The sequence below is a fragment of the Scleropages formosus genome, chromosome 3 (assembly GCF_900964775.1).
Source record: "Scleropages formosus chromosome 3, fSclFor1.1, whole genome shotgun sequence".
Taxonomy (NCBI): domain Eukaryota; kingdom Metazoa; phylum Chordata; class Actinopteri; order Osteoglossiformes; family Osteoglossidae; genus Scleropages; species Scleropages formosus.
The window spans coordinates 31,912,810-31,932,589 of NC_041808.1; the positions used below are offsets into that span (position 1 = coordinate 31,912,810).

Below are 19,780 nucleotides of genomic sequence, written 5' to 3' on the forward strand. Positions count from 1 at the left end.
TGGTGTAAAGCAAAACCAAGTCTTTTGTCACCAAACAAAAATGGGTTTCTCACTGCTCTTCTCTTTGTTGTTTGCCTGGGTACAACAAATACTTTATACCCCCAATATCGGTGAAGGCAGAAAAGGCAGCGTAACATATTTAAAAGAGTGCTGGGGATGATGGAAGTGGACAAATGATAGGTCTGTACCAATTACATACAACAGGACTGCAGATGTGCAGCTGCTCAGGCACACACACGCACCTTTGCCCCGGATCCCAACTGTGCATCAACACAGACTGTGCATGGTGGATGTGACATTCAAGGCCTCACCTGAGCTAGCGCAAACGGGAGGGGGGCTTCCGAGGTTTCTAATTTGCTTGTGTCTATGTCAGAGGTGTGTGTTTTGGATTACGTTCCCCCCTCCCATTTTACTCTCCATGAAAAAAGGCTCCTTTATTCCCTGTAATTAAAAGAGCTGGTCCTTGGATCCTGTCCAGTACTGTCACTCAGGCTGAGTGGCTCAAAGGCCCCATTGTAGCACAGCCTGCAGATTTTTCAAATTAACTTCCCAAATTCCTCCAAAAATTACTGCTGAGTAAATATTTTTGCTACCCATGTTTTTTTTTTTTTCCTGGTCAGTTGCCAGTACCAGGGGTACAACACATTCAGCCAAAGAAAATGTGGTAAAATAGCAACATGTAGCTCAGAGCGGGGCAATGAACCACTATTTTCCTACATTTCATTTTAAAGAATTTCCCACTTTTACGAGTGATTGACAGTTATCATCTATTAACCTGTACACTCCACACAGACAGAGTCAAGGCTGGATTCGAACCCGCAAGCGTAGAGCTATATAGCGCCAATGCTACCTGTTGTGTCGCTTTGCTTCCCCAACTGTTGATCTAAATAAAGAATCAAAAACCATATGATCTCACTGGATGGCAAAAACAGTCAGTAAAAGTCCACTCTCAGAGATTTGATATTAAGCCTCACTCTAACCCAGCTCTAGCACAATCATCTGCTAAAATATTGACAGGCTACAGGAAAGAGATTCAAACTTTATGACGCAATGACCAAATTTATGTGTGGTATGCATTTCAGTAGCTGTGACTACAATTTTATATGTACATGTCAACACAAATATAAAGAGTGAACAAAACAGTGAAATGTGAATTAGAGCTCCTTGTGCTGCCTTCTGCAGACCAGAGGGCCATTTTGTCGTACCAGAGGTCTGGTCAGACGCGTGATTCTTGTTATTCAGCGTGTGCACGATTTCTCTCTGATGTGGGTGTACGCCTCGGCGTCCTCCAAGCCAAACCAGGGACTTGTGGTTAGAAGGAGAAAGAGAGGCTTTTTGTTTTCGGAGCCCAAAAATGTAACTGATATCTATGACTTTTCTACTCCCCCTGTTCCCCCCATTCTTACCACCCCTTTTTCTGGCTCTTGCAATGAAAATACAGTACTGTTATGAAAGCTGTGAAACTGTGTGCCACTTCTAGTTTTTGGAGCACTACAGATGGTAGATATCAAGATAACTACCAATGACCGTATCTGTACATTCTTCAGAAAGGAGACCTACCTACCCCATTATTTGCGTAACCATCAGCGAGGTGACCTACCTTTGCACTTGGGTTTTGTCCATGTGCTCCAGGTTCCTCTACAGTCCAAAGACATGCTTTAGGTGAACTGGTAAGTATAAACTGCTAGTACTCTGTGTATGTAAATAAGTGTGCGTGAATTGGACTAGTGTCCTATCCAGTGTGTATCCTGCTTCGTGCTCTATGCTTCCAGGATAGGCTCCAGAACACTGGAACCCCTGAGCCACTTACTATAATATGCATACATCTTTCACTAAGGGGGCATACATACATACTGCAGTATCCGTGTTCCCTTGAACTTGTATTGTGCCCTTGCATCCCTAGTGTCTGACAAATTTGGTATGAGGCACTCAGTATCCGAGTGCAACTTGAGGAAACCGGTTACCACAGTTTGTTTCACATCGCAAGAGAAGCCAAAATGGCACAACATATATGCTATAAATCTGAATGAGAAAGAATTGATGACAGGACTAGTCCATTAGGGCCTATATACTCCATATGATGGCGGATCTGTTCTGTTACTGATCGTGGTTGATGAATTCTGGAATCAGAATGAGCGGTGACCTGTTTTATTTCACAGGTTCTGCTCTTAATGAAAAACAGCACAAAACATGCAACCTATTTCACAGTCAGTTCAAACAATAGTGAAACGCACGAAACAAACATAAGTATTATATTTCATTTTCCGTCTGCAGTCATCCCACTGCAAAATGCTGACTGGAAATAAGCAAAAGCCTAGGTGACAATGGGGGTCCCTAAAATGACCAATTCAGCATATACTTTCACCATCACTGACTTGAGGTCCAAGTGATTTCACTTCAAGAACCAGGACACAGAATGCTATGACAAGTACTATACGGGAGTGGTATATTTTGTCTCTATACGTGATGGTGCTGTATAGGCTGTCATATGACAGGCTTCAAGGGTTCAAGAGGAAGTGGGGAGAAAAAAATAGAATGCATTGGTGGAAAAAAAGCAAGTGAGCGGAGGAGGGAGGGATGCAGAAGAGTCTGTGTGGAGCATATGTGTTCCAGCCCCTCAACATTTGGAGATGAACACTTAGGCTTTAAATCCAGTATTATGAAGATGAACAGGTTGACAGATCAGGAAAGAACTGAACATACAATGAAAGCAACTTATAAAAATGAACTCTGAATTAAAATGCATCTAAACAGAAAAGCCTGTCACCCTGGAAAGAAACTATAAATGTGGTTCTCATTTGAAAGGAATGGGGGGGTTGGGGTGGAAGTGGATGAGGGGGTGCGATTTAATTTACTTGGGGAGAAAAAAATGTTGCATTAACGAGAGAGGGCATTGGTTGGGACTGAGCAGGGGGTGATGAGGGGCTGGAAAAATTAAACTCAAGTTTGAAGGCACTGGCAAGGTCCACAGCAGTTCCAGCGACTCCCCTTTCTCCCATGCACCCAGCTGAAACCCATTACACCCCAATGGAAGGGTGAAATAGGGCTGAAACTTAGTTACGGTCACTATTGTTTCTGCCTGTGTTGTTTCTAGTGAAGGAGGTGCACCCTTACTCTTATTTAGCCCAAAGATGATGATAAAGGCGGGATGTCCTTGGTTGCTGAGAAATCGCTGGAAACAATCACAATGAGAAGATAAGCATCAAACCTCTGGCAGTGGGGAATGTTTTATGACTCTGGCACTTCCAACAGCTTTCCGTATCATCTGGTTCTTAAATATCTCCGTACACAGAAAATGACACATTATGGGATTCCACCTTGAAGAGCTGGGATGGGCTGTTGTCAGATTTGGCGCCGTTACAGCATGTCTGAATTTAATTTAAAGAATGTTGGAAGGAAAAAAGAAAAAGAGTGCAAAATCTCTTCCTGCAAATTCTTCAGTTTTCATGTGGAAGTCGTTGACCCGCCCGAAAAACTCACACCCCTAATTCTAACCAGCATTTTAATCATACCCAGGTTGTCTGTATTGAAGTGTTTTGGGAGTATGATGTGTTTCCTATCATACTTGCTACCCACTGCTGCTTGAAGGAGGCCCAGGAGTGACACTGAAGCAGTGCTCTCACAGTCTAAGACTTTAGGCTGCAACCAGTGAACATCAGCTCAGCTTTTCAACCTTAGGTTGCCTGCAACGGTTAAGAAAGCAGTGAGCTTGGCATTGGGTTTATGTGAATGCTCAAACCTTAAGAAACAAGGCATCTGAGATCTCCAGTGAACTCAGTGTGGTTTTAGACATCAGGTGCACAACTGTGAAGAGTGACATTCATAAAATATTGGAAAATCCTGAAAAATCTAATTATTTAAATGGGTGGAAATATAGGGGTGAAGCTTGAAAATATTCTGCACAGTGCCATTGGTAATGAAATCCACTGAATAGATTAAAAAATAAATTAAAAAAGCAATTCATTTCAGCTTCTGCTCTTTGCATCAGGAGGAAGTAAGGATATCCTATGTCTCAATAATCTGTGCTGTGACTGAACCTGCACTACTAATTTCCCACTAACTTCTAGACCGGATTCAGCTAATTCTTACCATATGATAACAGAGCCACAATAAATGAATCATTTGTAGGCCATGAAAAGGATCAACTATATTAATCAAAATAATATTAGACAAACAGAACATCCCAGTGCCCTGCCATAACCAGGTTAGGGTAGACACCCTTCCATGAATTGCACTTTATTGCAATCCAGTAGGAGACCAGGGCCATACACAGTGTTGAGGAATGCGGAGCAGGTTAGAGCTGTGAGGGTGACTTAATAGCACTTGGGCTGATTACAACACCAACGTCCTGAGGATGGAAGAACAAGGCAGGTCACCCTGCAAGATTACATCTCCATCTCCATCCTCATCACATGGCTTTGAGACTGAGTCTTTGTATATCACATAATACAAATTTGAAGGTTTAAAAATGCTATGTGAATTCCCATCTCGCTGCTCTCCCAGAATACTGAACACAGAGATACAGGAATAGAGGGAAGAAAACACAATCCTGAAAATTAGTAAAAGTGAAAGCACTCATTCATTACCACAATACTTTAGGAACTGCTAAGAAACAGTAATGCCAATGAGGGAACATTAGCTATTGTATCAGCAATAATTGTCCCAGCTACCTTTTGTAGGTGGCAAACCAATAAACAAGTTGGTAAAAGCAGTCTGATAAACTCAAACCTTGAGGGCTGCAACTAACTATCAGCTGCTGTACCTTGATCAGCACAGAATAGCTTGGTTACCTGTTCTCCATTGTATGCTGCTGTTCAACAAAAAAACTGACATGCTCACATTGCAACGCTGTGCACTAACTGTGCAAGATAAAGCTGAACACCAAGAGGTCGCCACACATACACTGGTAATGTCAACTTTATTGCAAAAACAGTAAGGAAGCTTCAACAGGACGGTCACAGTGGGTCAATGAATCGCAAACACAAGGATCCATTTTCATGAATTTCAGACTATGGAAAAAAATCATGCCAAAGATCACAAGGTAGCCCTACAGAGAACAGAGGCAAGGGGTCAAGCACTGCAGGTAAGCAAGTGAACAAACAAACAGCAGCAAGCTGATGCCTAAGCTTTCATGAGGCCAAGGGGACGCTGATAACTACAACCTGAGGGGCTCAGTGACATGTCAAGGTCTCAAAACAAGCTGCAAACAAGATGCATACTCTGTTTAAATAGTGAATTTTGTCCTGTTCAAGTTTACCCCCGTATCCACCCCAATTCTAGTTTCACAATCAAATGTCAAAGCCTGGAGCAAATGTCTATTTTAAACAACTGAATGCCATGGGCTTCGGTCGGTTTGACCCCTCATCTTTGACTATGACATCTGACCTCTGCACCAACAGGGTGGCGGCCTCCAGCAACAAACATCCTTTTATTTCCCTCACAGTCTTCAGCTGGAGGGGTCTGCAAATCTCAGTAAAGGGGGCTGACTGTTTCATTATGTTTACCCTCCATCCTCCTCCTGTCTGGCCTCGGACAGGGTCTGGAAATCCAGAAAGACCTCCCCTAAAAACATCCAGCTGTGCTATTGTATGTCTGCCCGGGGAACAAATAATTTTTATGAGCTGTAGCCAAGCCAGTAAAAAACAGGTTTGCAAGTTTTGACAAGAGATGGCAAAAAGAGAAAGAGAGCACCTACTAAAAGTATCTGCAACTTGGAATATTTAGATATGCAACACAGAAAAAGTAAAAGCAGCAGCATGTAGTGTGACGGTTAGAACTGTTGAACTCGGACTCAAAGGTTCAGCTCGCACCTACTACCATGTTATCCTTAAGAATGGTCTTTACCCTAAATGGCTCCAGTATTTAAATAAAAATAAAAGAAAAAACCCCAGCTGTAAAAAATGGATAAATCATTGTAAGTATTCCAGTATTGTAAGTTGCTTTGGAGAAAAGTGCCTGTTAAATGAATGCGCATAAAATAACAGCTTAGTTATTGTTATAAGTTCATTTAATTATCATATTTTTTTACATATATAATTTCTTCTATATATCATCTCTTTTTAATCTCCTTTGAGACAACTCAAAATATACTACACCTAACTTCCTCCCAAAAATATATTTTCTAACAACTAAAAAACCAATGAATACAGGTATAGCTCAACAGATGACTTTTAAAACCAGCACCACCTTATCTTTTCCAATTTCTCCCATTCGTACCGATGCATTTCTTTTCAGATACATTTATTTATTAATTTGCTTTAGAATCCATTATCACGCATTCCGCTCTGTCCTACTTAGTGCTACATGTAACTCTGCCTCCTGGTGGAACTTGTAAAAAAAAAAAAATTAACCTCTCTGAAGACAAGCAGTTTGTAATAGGTTATCATTCAGCCAAGTGGTACACACACACACACACACACACACATTTTCAGAACCGCTTGTCCCATACGGGGTCACGGGGAACCGGAGCCTACCCGGTAACACAGGGCGTAAGGCCAGAGGGGGAGGGGACACACCCAGGACGGGACGCCAGTCCGTCGCAAGGCACCCCAAGCGGGACTCGAACCCCAGACCCACGGGGGAGCAGGACTGCGGTCCAACCCACTGCGCCACCGCACCCCAGCCAAGTGGTACTGTAAACCAAAGGCACATGGTGTAATGAGGGGAGCGAGGATGGCACAACTGCTGCAGACACAATGTACCAGTGGTAACGCAATAGCTCAGGCCTAGTTGGAAGACTTCAAGACAAAAAAGCAGGCAAACAGTAACGAGTGATGTGAGTGGTGTACTAGCAAAAGTGGAGAAAACATCCGGGAGGTGGTACGGCTATCCCCTTCTGCAGGGTATGTCTATACACATGGTCAGTAATAGTGAGCTGCTTCCAATGCAAAGCACACATGTACATCGCTGTGTGAAGAGGCCTGTACTGCCACGCTGTCTTCCCAACCACACGCCATTTTTTCCTCTCATTTCCTCCTATACTTTAACTAGCTCTTTCCTTCTCTCTCGTCTCATACATTTTGTCCATTTGCTCTCCTTTCAGAAACCACACAAGCTTCTAAATACATCAGAAACATGAAGCAATGATGTCAAAACTTAGACGGGGGGGAAAAAAAAGGACAGCGGCAAGGGATGGCTGAAGACAAGCAAGGTGTGGCTCAATGAGACATTATTAAAAACCCCCTCAGTGGTCAGGAGCAGATCAACAGGCACAGACTCCAAATGCTTACTTTCCGTAGTCTCCTGAAACTCCAGTAGGTATCTATTTATTCAGGGCTGTTTCCAAAAGGTGGTTTTAAATGCATGGTTTTCAATACTGCTGTGCATATGCTATTCAAGGGACTCATTTATTTTAAAAAGCAAGGCTTTTTCTCTGTGGTTGTGTGTCAGCTTGGCTCCAGTGCGGGACATTTTTCTGGCTCCCTGTATAGTGGGAGGCGGATCGGGGTGGGGACGGGGGCCACGCTTAGCAAAAAACAACCGTCAGCAAGGCAGAAAGGTGGAGCAGGGCAACGAGTTTGGTATCGATGGAAAAATCCTACATCTCAGCCCAGAAACACCAGCATGGTCACCACAGGGACTCAACCTCTGAAAGATTTTCTTTCAGCAGAAGGTATACCCACCCACCACAAGAAGTAAAAGAGGACTCTTAAAGCCAAGGGTTGGTGTTGCTCCTGGACCACCCATTTGGGGGGTGGGGGTTGCCACTACTCCAAATCTACATAACACAGCTACTGTCTAGTGAAATGCAGAATTGACTCACCCCGATATGTTGGTAATGTGGTGTGGTTTACATTTAATAGCACACCGTGTTCATGAGGACCAGGTTGCCAGTTGCAACTCTTTGCACCTGTCAGAACCACACACACACACACACACACACACACACACAACACTTGAGCTCACAGACAGACAGCACACACGTACACATTAAAACCCTGTTGCTGTCAGGTGTTTTTTTTTATGGTAAGGGAGGGGGAAAAGGGAAAAGTACGCTGCAAGTGAAAAAGAAAGGTCATATGCAAAAGGAGATGAAAATGAACTGTTTGCACTGGTGTATATGTATCCTTTTCTGTGTGTTGGAGCAACATAAGCAGGAAATGAGGATTAGAAGGAGAAGAGACATTGCTGTAAAACCTGGAAAAAAACACCAGCATGGTGCAGTGTCAGACTTTGAAATGCAAGTGTAAAAAGCAATAAAAAGGGAACATAATAAATAATTGAGAGAAAAGAACAAAAAGCAAATTGATTCTCCCATCATCCCCATATTGAGCGCAGGCCATTTGGTGGGTTATTTGAAACGCGTTAGAAAAATACGAGAAATCTGAGTCACACTAAGGAAAAAAACAACATGATACTGTACTGAGTTCAACTGGGGAATGGCAGGAAAACAGGAAATATTTGCCATTTTGGGATTTTGGCAATACCTGTTTGTTTTTACAAGCTAGGCATATCTGAATGACAGAAAATAAAATGATGCTGAGATTCATGGTGGAGAAATCAAGCATGCAAAGACCTTATATGTATCTGAATACTTACAGCACAAGCAACTGAACCATGCAGAAACACGCAAAGATGCCATAAGTGTAAAAAGGCAGATCAGTTGGTTTTACTGGCTCAGGAACTGAATTCATGCCTAAAAAGATGTAGGTTAACAACAAATGAGGACTGTTGTGCCCTTGAGCAAGACACTAAACCTAAACAGACAGTAAAGAAGCCAGCTGCATAAATGAGTCAGAACATCAGTCACTTTGGGTAAAAGCGGCTGCAAGGCAAACATAGTAATTTGATGCAGTAAGTTTGACAGCTAGTCCCCTCCCCATTTCGTTCTACATTATTTGTTTAGGGAATCGCTCTTTAGGGGAGCACTAATGACAGGTACCAGTTGAAACAAGTCTGTCTCGGCAACATGTTTGGCTTGTTTGCAGGAATGCACCCTTTCCGGCCAGCTGAGAGGCCCCACACTCCTCCCTGTGAGGGGCATTATTGTGCCTGCGAAGAGCGCACAATAGTCAGTCAGTGATTTTAAGGGGTAGCGGGCAAGAATTAGCAACAGTTGTACATAGCAGGTTGTTCAGTCAAGCAGACTACCTTGTTAACTGGAAATGTGCTAGCATTTCTGTAAAATGCAGACTGCACCATTTTATAGTTTAATTTTTGGGGGATGACAGTAACTTTCCACTTGTTGGTAAAGAAGCACTGTATAAATGTGTTCTGACAAAAATAACAAATGGTGCTGCATTTACACACACACACACACACACACACACACACAGACTGAAACCGCTTGTTCCAAGCGGGGTCACGGCAAGCAGGAGCCTAACCTGGCAACACAGGGCATAAGGCTGGAGGGGGAGGGGACACACCCAGGACGGGACGCCAGTCCGTCACAAGGCACCCCAAGCGGGACTCGGCCAAACCTGCTGCGCCACCGTGTCCCTGTTGCATTTACAGTAAATTTTAATTGATAAAACTCTCAAAATCAAACAAACCTGAGAGACAAAAGACTTAACTAAAAGGTCTCATATTTATGAACTGCCCCACTTCAACAAAGGGACTGTCGTGCACATTCCAAACTACAGGGATGGCAAACAGTACTCTTCCAGTCAAGATAAACAAAGAACCTTCCCTTTTAAAAGCTCTTCACCTTTTATCCTTAAAGAATAAGAGAACTTCCCCTTTATTCACCTTCAGTTAAGTTTTAATGAAGTTTTTAACCTTGTTAAGCTCCTCTCATTGTTCGGCTCCCTGCCTTGGCTGCTCTGTGAGCAGAAATAGCAGGTGTAGAAGTGCTCTGTTGCCAAGATGTTCCCTTGGTGACCAGACGGACAAGTGCTCTTATTTTTCCCAACCATTATTCCTTTTCCCATCCCAGTAAAACGTTCCCTGCACTGCTTGACCCCACCCATCACAATAAATGTGCCTTGGCCAGTGCACCTGTAGCTCCTTACTGCAAACCTCAGAGGCAACACAGGGGTGAAGCAATAGTAGAGTTAACACACTAACCAAAGCAAATCAAAGGCACACCAGGCAAATACACGTGAGTGCACACACACACACACACACACACACACACACGTAGAGAACTGATGTTTTTCTTAATTTAACAATACAGGGCAATTAAAAACCCTTTAGTGAAATACATGTCAAGTGTTATAGTGATTTAGAAGATGAACAAACCAAAAACGGATCCCCACAATTCTCCATGACACACTATAAGCCCTATTACTTAAGCTTACGGGGAAGGACGTGCTGGTGGGTGATTTTGCATTGTAAGATCTAGGAAAAATAAGGACTGCAGGAGGATCTGAGTCAGTCAATTTAGAAATTAAGATTGATGTGTTGGTACACAGCCTATGTACTTCTACGAGGCCCCGGCTCCCAAGTACACTTTCAGACACCCGTCTCTGTTATAATTTGAACCATATCAGCAAAAAATAAGCCTTTCCTTGGATCCAGCAACTACCTATTTTGCCTCCTCTGCCACAAGTGAGCGTGTGTGTGAGCACACAGTTTATAAAACATGCACTTCATATGAGGATGAGAGCCATAGTAAAAACTACAAAAGGATTTCCTCTACCAGGATCTGACTTCGCATACTACAAGTTTTAAGAGTGAACAAATTGCTGTCCAAAAATGCTGTACCCTCTCCCTATGTTTCCTTGGGCTTTGAAGTCATAATTCCACTAACTAATTTTATATGAATAAGTTCCAGTTTCAACCAGTCTCACCACACTTGTGTCCATTGCCAGAAAACACAGGTTTTATGTGGTTATGAGGGTAAAAAGAGAAAGACAGCAAGTTCCTTTTGGTAAAACTCTACTGGTATAATCGCTCTTTCATTCAGGTGGCAGGTGGTCATTAGAGAGATGCACTCTTTCTTAAACACTTAAGTATAAATTTGTTAAAACATCCACACACAGAAACATATGTAAACCACTCATGTAAAAGGAGACACAATATTTGTATACAGAAAGTTCCTGATGATAATGAGGAACCTGAGTGGGAAAAGCAACCTCGGACCATCCTGAGCCAAAAGGCTTGCATTGGCAGAAAGCGATATTTGAAACAATAGTGACCTGTGGTGGTGGGGGGGAACATACTCCACAGTGTAAAGCATTCTGACATCTTCTGAATAGCAAAGTACACAATAACAAAGCAGCCATCCAACAGTGGGCCCTCTCAATGCATTGTCATCATCATATTAGGGCAATAATTCAGAAATAATAGTTGCTCCAAGCTCCAAGACTCCTAATCAAAAACATACAAATTCCAGAAAAGGAAGGAGCACCGCACTTGGGTTCGCATATTGTACTTTTCATCTGTGGTGACTTCAACTCTCTCTTTTGCAGATGCTGAGCAAATACCTACAGAATGAAATCAAAAACCTCAAGAGATCTAAAGTCACTATTTCCAGCCTGCTGCCTAACATTTCCAAATATTTTTTTCTTTTACCAGGTGGTGAAATGGCTCAGTTACTTCTCTCTGAAAGCCACCTAATGCACATCACAGGACCTCCTGGCACTCTTTTCCAGTGATTTTGATAGCAAGAATAATTGGAAAAGTCAGGTGAGAGCGGTAGTCTGCTGGAACAGAGCAAATTTCTTCTCTCTTAGTCAAGTTCTAGAAGCAGTTGGCCACTCAGCACAGTTTGCCACATAGCGAAAGAACGATCTGATAAATTTATGAGACTGCACTGGAATCTAAGTCAGGGCAGACCGAGTGCCAGCCCACTACTCATCCCATCTCCTGAAAATGCAAGGACACATTTCCACTGTTGCATGCTCAGCCAACCTGATGTGAGTTGTCTGGCAGACAGTGCAGCCTCTACTTCAATACCTGGGATTTGTATATCCGGCCTCACGGTTTCTTTTTGCAGAACTCGTGCAAAGTGTAGTAGTGTTCTGCTGTACAAAAGATAACTTGCAGAAACTAGCTGACTGTGCAGAAAAAAAAATAATGGAACTAGTGTGGTTGTAACACATGCTAAGCATAAACACAAGCTTCTACAGGTTTTTTTTTCCCCCTCTTTTAGTAACCAGAACATCTGCCACTTAGCTGCAAATGTCTTTGATTCCATTCAAAGGGAGAAAAGGGCTAGAAGGGATCCCAAACAGGGGCCACATTTATTAGGAAAATACTTCCTCAATCCTCACTGATTAAAGTGGTTTGGATCAATTACACCGGATGGGACTAGGCCCAATCCCAATCATTGGAGGGAAGAAGGGGAGAAAAAAAAAAAAAAGATTTACATTTTTTAATTTAGATTTACATATACTCCAAAGTGACATATCTCACAGAAAATACAATTTGTGCATTACATTAGAAGAAAGAGACATCAGGGCATGGATTTAAAGTTACAGTGCATGAACAGTTATACCTTACATGAACTTAAGAGATCATGGGCAAAATGAGTCTGGAAGAGGTGAGTTTTAAGATCTTATTAAATGTGGACAAAGATTCAGCAGTTCTGAGTGAGGGGGGAGGTCGTTCCACCACAATGGAGCCAGAGCCAAGAACATCCGTGCTTTAACTTTCATGCGTAGGACCACCAAGCAGGCAGATGTGGAAGATCATAGCAAATGATCAAGTTTTGTAGATAGCTGGGAGCAGTTCTATTGATGAATTTGTAGGCTATAATCAGGGTCTTAAATTTGATCCGGGCAGCTATAGGAAGCCAGTGCAGAGAAACGAGTAAAGGAGATACATGGGAACGCTTCGGCAAATCAAACACAACTCGGGCAGCAGCATTCTGTATCAGCTGTAGAGGTTTGATGGCAGTAGTGGGAAGGCCAGACAGGAGAGAGTTGCAGTAGTCCAGACGACGAGATGTGACAATGGCCTGGACAAGTAGTTACACACAGTCTGTTATGTGGTAAGGACGGATCCTGCGGATGTTATGCAGGATGTATCATCAGGTCTGGGTTGTGGCTTCAGTGTGCTGAGAGAAAGATAGACTTGAGTCAATCATCACTCCCAGATTCTTAGCTAAGGAGGTAAGTAAAATGAGTGACTTCTCCAGTTTGATCGAGAGATCATGACAGGAAGACAGGCCAGTTGGGAGGTATAAGATCTCTGTTTTGGAGAGGTTGAGTTGTAGGTGGTGATGAGACATCCATGCAGAGCTGTCTGACAGACAGGCAGTGATGCACGCGGAAATGTCCGATGCTCCAAGTGGAAAGGACAGAAAGAGCCGGGTATCATCAGCGTAGCAGTGATATTTGAATCCATGGGAGATAATAACAGAGCCGGGGGTGGAGGTGTAAACTGAGAAGAGCAGAGGGCCCAGTACCAAGCCCTGTGGGACACCAGTTGAGAGAGGCAGAGAAGAATAGGAGCCCCGCCAGAGCACTTGATAGGATTTGTCAGATAGGTAGGACTCAAACCATCCTAGTACCGTTCCTATGATCCAAAGCTGACAGAGAGGAGAGTAGAATCTGGTGGTTGACAGTGTCGAATGCTGCAGACCGGTCGAGGAGGATAAGGACCATGGAAAGGGAGGCTGCTCTAGCCGACTGGAGAGCATCAGACACTGCCAGGAGCACTGTCTTAGTGGAGTGCCCACCTCTAAATCCAGATTGATATCCATCAAGGAGATGGTTCCCGGTGAGGAATTCAGATAGCTCATCACAGGCTGCCCGTTCTAGAGTTTTAGACAGAAAAGAGTGGAGGGAGACCAGCCTGTAGTTTTGGACTGAGTTAGGATCCAGAGGGGGTTTCTTTACCAGAGGTGAAATTAGAGCAGTTTTGAAGGCAAATGGGAAGCAACCAGAGGAGTGCAAGGAGTTGACCTTAGAGAAGGTGGAGAGTTGCGGGGAGATGATCTGTAGGAGTGACAATGGGATCGGATCTAGCAAGCAGGTGGTGGCTCTGTGTGATATCAGAAGGTCGGAGATTTTAGATTCTGAGAGTGGGCTGAATTCAGAGAGCGTGAATTCGCAGGGAAGTCCAGCACAAACAGGGCAGGGTGATTCCAAGAACAAAGAGTATAACCCCTTACACACAGCAGCATATTTAAACCTCGAAGTGTTCACCCTAAAAACACTCCCAACACACCAGCTTACACAAACCACACAGCGATCACTCGACAAACAGTCCTCAACACTTTCAAACACACAAACAAGTCACACATCCCACCAGACACCATAATTTCTCTCTATAGCTGCATCTGATCTGGCAGGAAAGTGGTTAACATATTTGACTCTCTTTGGTTAAGTAAAACAGGCTGGTTCATTCCCTGCAAAAACTTATTCATCCATCCGGGTTAGCAGTGTCACAAAAGGAGTCTATTGTCAAAATAGTTGAGAAACAATATATTAGCTCTTCCAGGGGTTAGTCACTGTTTCAGTAACTGCAAATGATAAGGACATAAATGGAACTGGTTACTGTTGGGTTCATAATGGTGTCATGATATACACTAAATTTCCGCTTGTTTGACAACATTTAGTATAGCATCATAAAGCATTATGAAGCATGTGTGTTTTTTTCTGCTCTGGATTTTTATGTCTCTTCACACTTAGTATGATGGGTCATGGAATGCATTTTGGGTTGCTATTTGATTAAATAAAAACTGCTTTTTATTACTGCACACTCCATATACCACTTCCATACAGCAGAAGATTTAATCAGGAAAGAATTCTTTGCTTTCCAAGTACTTGAAAAATAAAAAAATAACAATGCATATACAGCAAGGGGCACAGTGGTGCAGTGGGTTGGACCGGGTCCTGCTCTCCGGTGGGTCTGGGGTTCGAGTCCTGCTTGGGGTGCCTTGCGACGGACTGGCATCCCGCCCTGGGTGTGTCCCCTCACCCTCCAGCCTTTCTCCCTGTGTTGCCGGGTTAGGCTCGGGCTCCCTGCGACCCCGTATGGGACAAGCGGTTTCAGACGATGCGTGTGTGTGTGTAACGCACATACAACTTCTCTCATTACCCAACCAGACTACCAGTTGATCAAGCCTTGATAAGTGCCCAGCAAACCCCCTGCTTTTTTTTCAGTGCCCCCATGGGAGACGGAATGACTGTGTTCCTGAAAGTCTGCAGAAGACCCCAATGCAGGACTTAACAGGAAATACCACCAGCCAGCGCAACTGCTGTGACACAGCACTGTTTACATAGAAAGCTGATTGCAATTGAACCAAATTATTGGTTATACAAGTTCATTGATTGCAACATGGCCAAAACTGCCCATTAAACTCATAAGAATTATGTTCATAGTAGGGAAAAAAAGGGGGAGGAGAAAAAGATAAAGAAAAATAAAAGCAGGTCTGTGCACATTAGAGCTGTGATACAAATCTGCTTTTTAAATGAAAATGGAACCATAATTGACTGCCCTCTGCTAATCGAGGTTCTGGAAGAAAAAACAAACACTTCTCCCTTTTTTGTGTCATGTCATTTTCCTTCAGAACTTTTGCAAGGCATCACAATGCCTTTGACACATTAGGGTGAAAGGGAGTGGCAAAGAGTTTTTAAAGAACAGTGCAGGTATTTTTCTAATGTATGTAAAATAAGTTTTCTGAGCTAGTGCAGCATTCAGATGATGCAAAAATTTCCTCTATACTTAAAACAAATCTACATAGATTTATCACACCTTTGGAGTGCTGAGCTGTGCAAACACAAACACGGATGTCACTCTGCCACACTGCTTCAGTGGTCCCCGCTCCCAGGATCAGTCAAGATCTGTCATTCACCTTCACCAGATCAACAACCTTCCCTTGAACTTTTAACAATTAGATCACTGTGCTGTGCAAAAACTTGTCAAGCAATATGAAATAAATTGCACAAGAACACTGAGATAACAACTGTAAATGTATTTGACAGAGTACAAGTATGAAGTAATCTTCATGATCAACACAGAAAAAAAAACTGGAAAAAAAATAGGATAGTTTAACCGTGAAAGTGAACGATTGTGTATATTAGGTGATGTCACTGTTTATTAATAAATTAAACAAATGACAATAGCCACACAGAAAATATATTAGGTGATGTCAGTGTTTACAGCATGTATTAATTACTTACAGTAAAGAGGTCACCTTGCAGATGTAATTTTTCTAACACGTGTTTTTCCAAATGAGGAAGTGGCGATTACATTTTTTGTTCCTGAAATGAGTCCTGCCTGCAGTTTGTTCTGGCTGGTGACCAATACAGGGGCTGAGGAGTGAGAACAGAGCTCAAGGCTGAAACTGCTGCAGCGTCAAGGAGCTGTGGGATGCTAGGAGAGTGTCCAGACTTTGGTCTGACTGCCACATTTTGATGGTCTTTTTCCACCTTTCTGTTGCTTGGTGTCAAGCTGGTAGACCATAAGATGTCAATCTTAAATACCCCTGCAGTTATTAAAAATATCAGGTTTCTTGTCTACAGAGAGTCGTTACACATAACATGGGGATCTTGCAGTAATTACACTAGCTAGGACTGTCTCAACACTGCAGTTATGTAGCAAAATAGATGAAGAGTTAATCTAAATATGAACAAATCTTGGGATTCAGATACTAAAAAGGGCTAAATAGAACCACCAGTCCCCATAAGCCCCACCCACCACTGTAGTACCATGCACCAGCAGAACAGATCAATATTTGGAAGGCAAACACAGCTCTTTTCAAAGTCAACCTTTATCCAAAGTCACACTTCATCTTTAAACAAGGCTGAAAGGTTTTGAACAGCGAAGACAGAGGCTGGCTTGGGGTTGTTTGCCTTCATAAGGAAAGAGTGCAGATGAATAGGGGGGTGAGGGCACATACCCTAGGTGATGGTGTTGAGCAATGTCAAGTAGCCCATCATAAGTTGGAAGGGGCAAATTTTCAGGATGCTTGTCACTATGCTTCTCCACAAATCTGCCCTTAATAAACCCTCCCAAGCAAATGGTAATCAATCAAACTTTTAACATTCCTCTATCTGATGCTGCAAATTAAACACATTCCATTGTTTGTGAAACAAATCATGATGACTCCTGGATGAATTAGACATCTCGGTGCACCAAATGACTTTCACTAAAAAGATACTGGGCATTAACAAGCAGTAGTCATAGCTGGTAAAATCTCTGGTAGAACGAGATATACTTCAGTGTTTTCCCTGAATAGGTTTCAAAGATGTTTTGCAGATTCTTCAATTCATACATACATCATGATGTCATATATGCAATAAAACATTTATGGCACAAAAACTGTGCCTTCGTAACAGCAGAATAGCAGAGGTCAGGAGTCACAAAGATATGAATGGATTGTCTCTATCTGACTGGGGAATCTTGTAAAACAAGCAAGGAAGAGGGAAGTGAATTAGGGTCCAGCCATATATATGTGAAAAAAGTCTCATACAAATAAACATTCCAGCAGAGAAACATTCCAGTTGGTGACAGTCCCTGCTGAATGACTCTCTCTGTTAACTCAATGGCGGTTAAGGGTATGACCTGAAGGACTATTATTGTGGAGTCTGTCTTTCACCTATTGGGTGACCCTGGGATTGACCCAGGGACTCAGGATTGCAGGTGTCCCTTCCTGTGAACCAGAGGTGCTGTTTTGTTGCCATAACAGTACTACAACATTGTCACAAACTACCACTTACTATCACTGTTGTACTGTGACAGGAAACACTGATGCAGTACAAGGCTTTGGGTACTCTTGCACTATACTGCACTGATAAAAGCTTCTAGATCTCCTTGGACTGCACTGGAAGTTAGTTTGTACAGTGATTTGCCATTGCAAATGTGGTCAAAGAGAGCTGCTTTGATTATGTGAGGTTTAAAGGTCAGCAGCAAGAAGGAAGCGGACTGTGTGTGGTGTACTTGGGAAATGAAAGGAATGTGAAGAACCTCCATCAAAACTCATGGGGCACACATGTATCCTCCCTTGAGCACCTGCAGCAAGGTCCACCTGTGTTATCTAATTCACTCACCCACTGGAGGTGCCCAGTGACACGGAGCCCAGAGAAGATCCCAGTTTCCTGCTGTCCCATAGCCGAACCTCCCTCTCCCGAACCTAAGGGCATAGTGACATCATTATCACAATCGCATCTCATACTCATGCAGAAACCGGGGGAACCTAAGGGAGCACACAAATTTATCCCACTGTCATTACCCAAGTAATCTCTTTCCATGTTACATATTGTTGCCTCAAGTGGCACAGCAAGTAGTGCTGCTGTCTCACAGTGCCTTAGTGGTGTGGGAAGGTGTGGATTTGATCCCTGCTCAGTCTGTATGGAATTTGCATGTTCTTACTATATTTGTGAGAGCTTCCTCCCACAGTTCAAAGACTTCCTCATCTGTGCAATGTATGCTGACAAAAACCATGGTATGGAACAGTGCTATCTGCTTTCCAGGTGGATTGGTGATTCTAAAGTAACCTATAGTGTGTGAGTGACAAACAGAAAGTGCGTGTCACTGGTGTATGGATGAGTGACCTATTGTAAGTAGTGTCTCTAGCAGTATAAGCCACCTTAGGTGAATAAGGTGTAGGCTGATGACACAAAAGTGTTTAGTGGAAGATACTTTGAAGTAAAGTGTCTATGTAATGAAGAAATGCAAACATCAAAGCTTCATCTGAGTCTGACTGCATTTTGTAAAACAGTATCTTCAGTAGAGATAAAATTATATAACAGACTTGTTAATAAGCAAGTTGCCATCCATCCATCCATTTTCTTGCCCGCTTGTCCTTCTAGGGTCTCGGTGGCAACAGGGAGAGCAGAAAGGCCCAGCCGCCCCTGTCCCCTGCAACTTCCTCCAGCTCAGCCCAGGGGATCCCCAGCCGTTCCCAGGCCAACCGTGAGATACAATCCCTCCAGTGGGTCTGGGCTGATCTCGGGGCCCCGTCCCAGTTGGCCATGCCTGGTATACTTCCAAAGGGAGGTGCCCTGGGGGCATCCTTATCAGATGCCCAAACCACCTAAACTGGCTCCTCTCAATGTGGAGGAATAGCGGCTCTACTCCAAGTTCCTCCCAGATGTCCGAACTCCTCACCCTGTCATGGAAAGTGAGTCCCAACACCCTGCGGAAAAAGCTCATTTCCGCCACTTGTATCCATGATCTTATTCTTTCGGTCATTACCCAGAGTTCATGACCACAGGTGAGGGTAGGGACGTAGATCGACCAGTAAATAGAGAGCTTGCCTTATGGCTCAGCTTCCCCTTCATCATGACAGTCCGGTACAGCGACTGCATTACGGCTGTCGCTGCTCCTAGTCTGCGGTCGATCTCACGTTCCCTTCTCCCCTCACTCATGAACAAGACTCCAAGACACTTAAACTCCTCCACCTGGGGATAATTCTCTCCCCTTACCTGGAGGGGGTATGCCATGCTTTCCTGTGAGAGAACCATAGACTCAGACTTGGAGGTGCTGATCCTCATACCAACCGTTTAACACTCGCCTGTAAACCGTTCCAGTGCGTGCTGGAAGCAACCATGCGACGGTGCCAAAAGGACAACATCATCCGCAAAAAAGCAGAGACGTCACCTTCCGACTCCCACATAGAATGCCCTCCTGACCTCAAATGCACCTTGATACCCTGTCCATGAAAACCACAAACAGGAGTGGGGACAAGGCACAACCTTGGCAGAGTCCAGCACCCACATTGAACGGGCTTGACTTAATGCCAAGTATGCAGACACAGCTCTTGCTCCGTGTGTACAGAGACTGAATGGCCTGCAGTAGTGGCCCCAGCTCCCCATACTCCCTAAGCACCTCTCACAGAATTTCTCGAGGAACACGGTCATAGGCCTTCTCCAAGTCCACAAAACACATGTAGACTGGATTAGCGAACTCCCATGCCCCCTCAATTATCTGTGAGACGGTAAGAAGC

General features: G+C 43.5%; 1 protein-coding gene across 2 annotated transcripts in view; it reads right to left on the reverse strand.

The window, feature by feature from the left end:
- The window catches only part of coro7 (coronin 7), a 107,645-nt gene that overhangs the window by 54,848 nt on the left and 33,017 nt on the right, over positions 1-19,780 (reverse strand). For both annotated transcript variants that reach the window (XM_029250435.1, XM_029250436.1), the window contains one exon: positions 17,883-17,965. In XM_029250435.1, coding sequence (XP_029106268.1) covers positions 17,883-17,965 — 83 coding nt within the window. The remainder of the gene's footprint in view (positions 1-17,882; positions 17,966-19,780) is intronic.